The sequence below is a fragment of the Penaeus japonicus genome, unplaced genomic scaffold, assembly GCF_977035675.1.
Source record: "Penaeus japonicus unplaced genomic scaffold, GWHDUDI00000001_assembly GWHDUDI00000018, whole genome shotgun sequence".
NCBI lineage: Eukaryota > Metazoa > Arthropoda > Malacostraca > Decapoda > Penaeidae > Penaeus > Penaeus japonicus.
This window is the reverse complement of record NW_028234420.1, coordinates 32,680,347-32,682,846: the sequence shown is the minus strand read 5'-3', so window position 1 is coordinate 32,682,846 and position 2,500 is coordinate 32,680,347. Positions and strand designations below refer to the sequence as shown.

Sequence of the window (2,500 nt, the reverse complement as noted above, 5' to 3'; positions counted from 1 at the left end):
GACAGAAGAGCATCAGAGGGGGATGTAACTAGAGTGACGGAAGGGGGAGGTGGAGGGGCCAACGGGGAGCACCAAGGGGCTGGTTCTAAGAGGAAGGGCCGGCGGAGAGCCATGAGCAATGGCCGGTTCACAGGACTGGAGTCCTTCATAGTGGGGGATGCCATTGAGACTTCCCGGGGTCTGGTCCCCCTGGCCGCCCTGCAGCCCTCCCCCTATGTCTACTCAGCTCCCTCAGGCCGCAAAATGACGCTCAAGAGAGACAACATTCTTCCCACGGACGAGGGCAGTAGGATCGGCATTATCTACTTGACGAGAGTAAGCTTGGACGTACAAGTTATTGGGACACACATATAGGTTCTTTCACTATTTTGAGTAATGAGACAGTATATCAGTTACATAGCTTGAATGCTACACTTTCATAGCAGCACATATATGGTTATGATGTACTTTTCAGGGAGATTTAGCAGAGATGCATTACATCATAAATGGCGAGGACCAAGGAGCATTTACCAAACAGTTGCCTTACAAGGAGGCGCCTTTGTATGCTGTTGTAGATGTTTATGGCACTACGAAACAAGTCAGAATAGTGCAACTTTATGGAGGTTGGTATATGATGGTTTCTTAGAAGTGATTGTGATTGTGTGCTTATGCTTGTGTGCATGAGTGAGTGTGAGTGTGAAGGGGTGAGAGAGATATACATATACAGTTTCATGGCAGATATGTGATGCAGGAAATTTATTTTTTGTTTTGAAGTTGTATTAGCGTTCAGCTGATTTTAACATCAACTCCTTTGCCATTTCAGTTGGTTCTTTGAAGAGTAAGTGCCGTGACATCATCCTGAAGCATATTGCCGAACATGGTGTCAATGCTTTGCCTCTGCCCCGTAAACTGAAGGACTACCTGTTGTTCGTTATTTGAAAACTGAAATTTCATAGGCAGAGCCTAAGGTAATATTTTTTGGTTTTGTTGTGGTATGACAAGAGTTTTGTAAATTAAATATTTACTTGTCATTGTCATTATCATTATTGTTGTCTTTGTCATTGTTATTGTCTTCATCATCATTGTCATTGTCTTCATTGTTTTATGTGTGTGTATATATATATATATATATTTTTTTTTTTTTTTTCTTTCTTTCTTTCTTTTCTTTTCTTTTCTTTTCTTTTCTTTTCTTTTCTTTTCTTTTCTTTTCTTTTCTTTTCTTTTCTTTTCTTTTCTTTTCTTTTCTTTTCTTTTCTTTTCTTTTCTTTTCGTTTCTTTTCTTTTCTTTTCTTTTCTTTCTAAGATAACTAAAATTAATTTTCATTAAACTATTTTTAAATCGACTAGCAGACAGGCAGACAGAAAAGAGGCAGATTAATTGATTATTTGTCAATGTTGCCAGTATTGCCATCTTGCACATACAGATTTAGTACATAGTTATGATTAATTTTTATATTCTTTTCCTGCAGAATGTTGCGTGTACATCTTGGCCAATTGACCGTCGAAAAACATGAGGCTACCAGTGGCTGTGAATATTGCCGTGAGTCTTCAGCACTCCAGTGCCCAGTGAACAATGACAGACCTCTGGTCCTCTCCTCCTGTGTCCACTCTTGTAAACAAAGGGCAAGAGGCATTGGCTGAAAGTACCACCAGAAAACTTGCTATGTAAATTCAGGGATGATCTTAGTCTCCAATTTCCTCTGATCTTCCTCACTCATGGGAAAAAAATGCTGAAAGTGGAAATGCCTCGTACAGTGTCAATATTATCAGTGACAGAGTATTGCAAGTGTCAAGTTTGTATAGATTGTTTTTTTTTTAGTTTTTTTTTATGTATTTGAAATATTTTGAGTTTAGAAAAAGTACTTGTGGCAATATCCTGTGTTTAGATTACCAAGATTAAGCATTGTGAATATCTTGTACGTGGTTTACATTGCTGAAATATGTGTAAGCTTTTCTTTTGACTAACATGATTAGGCACAAATGAAACTGGTTTATTGTTCGTTTAAGATTGACTTTTTGTTAATTCTAAATTATTAGTTTTAAAAAGAGAGAAATATGTAATAGCCAAATTAGTGATACTTTACTGTACTGTCGCCGTGGTCTTTGATCATGGAGTGACTTAACTGTTTGTCTGTGATACAGTAGAAGCCCTGAACATCAGGAAATGAATGTACTGAGTGGATTCTATATGGTGTAATCTCATTTAGGAAGATGAACTTCCATGGAATTGATATTAACTAACTCACTTGAAAAGTGATGATCATGTCAGTATTAGGCAGCTGACTGGGATTATGTTATCAACAATTGTTATTTATAATTTTATAGTACATAATACACATGGTGTTTACTAAAAGTCAAACCTCATTTGAACTTTGACCATTTTGATTGATCATAAGTGATATATTGGGTAATCCATAACACACAGAAAAGATTCCCCCATGCCTATTGCATTTCAGATGTAATGAGATAATCATATGTTGAACCCTAGCTAACCAATGAACATTTTTGCGCTGGTGAACAC

General features: G+C 37.3%; 1 protein-coding gene across 1 annotated transcript in view; it reads left to right on the top strand.

The window, feature by feature from the left end:
- LOC122257563 (neuralized-like protein 2) overlaps positions 1-2,500 on the top strand; it is a 6,589-nt gene that overhangs the window by 3,294 nt on the left and 795 nt on the right. Inside the window, exons 4-7 of the mRNA XM_086546875.1 lie at positions 1-315; positions 455-602; positions 803-947; positions 1,449-2,500. The exon at positions 1-315 is cut by the window's left edge and continues 170 nt beyond it; the exon at positions 1,449-2,500 is cut by the window's right edge and continues 795 nt beyond it. Coding sequence (XP_086403001.1) covers positions 1-315; positions 455-602; positions 803-918 — 579 coding nt within the window. The 3' untranslated portion in view covers positions 919-947; positions 1,449-2,500. The remainder of the gene's footprint in view (positions 316-454; positions 603-802; positions 948-1,448) is intronic.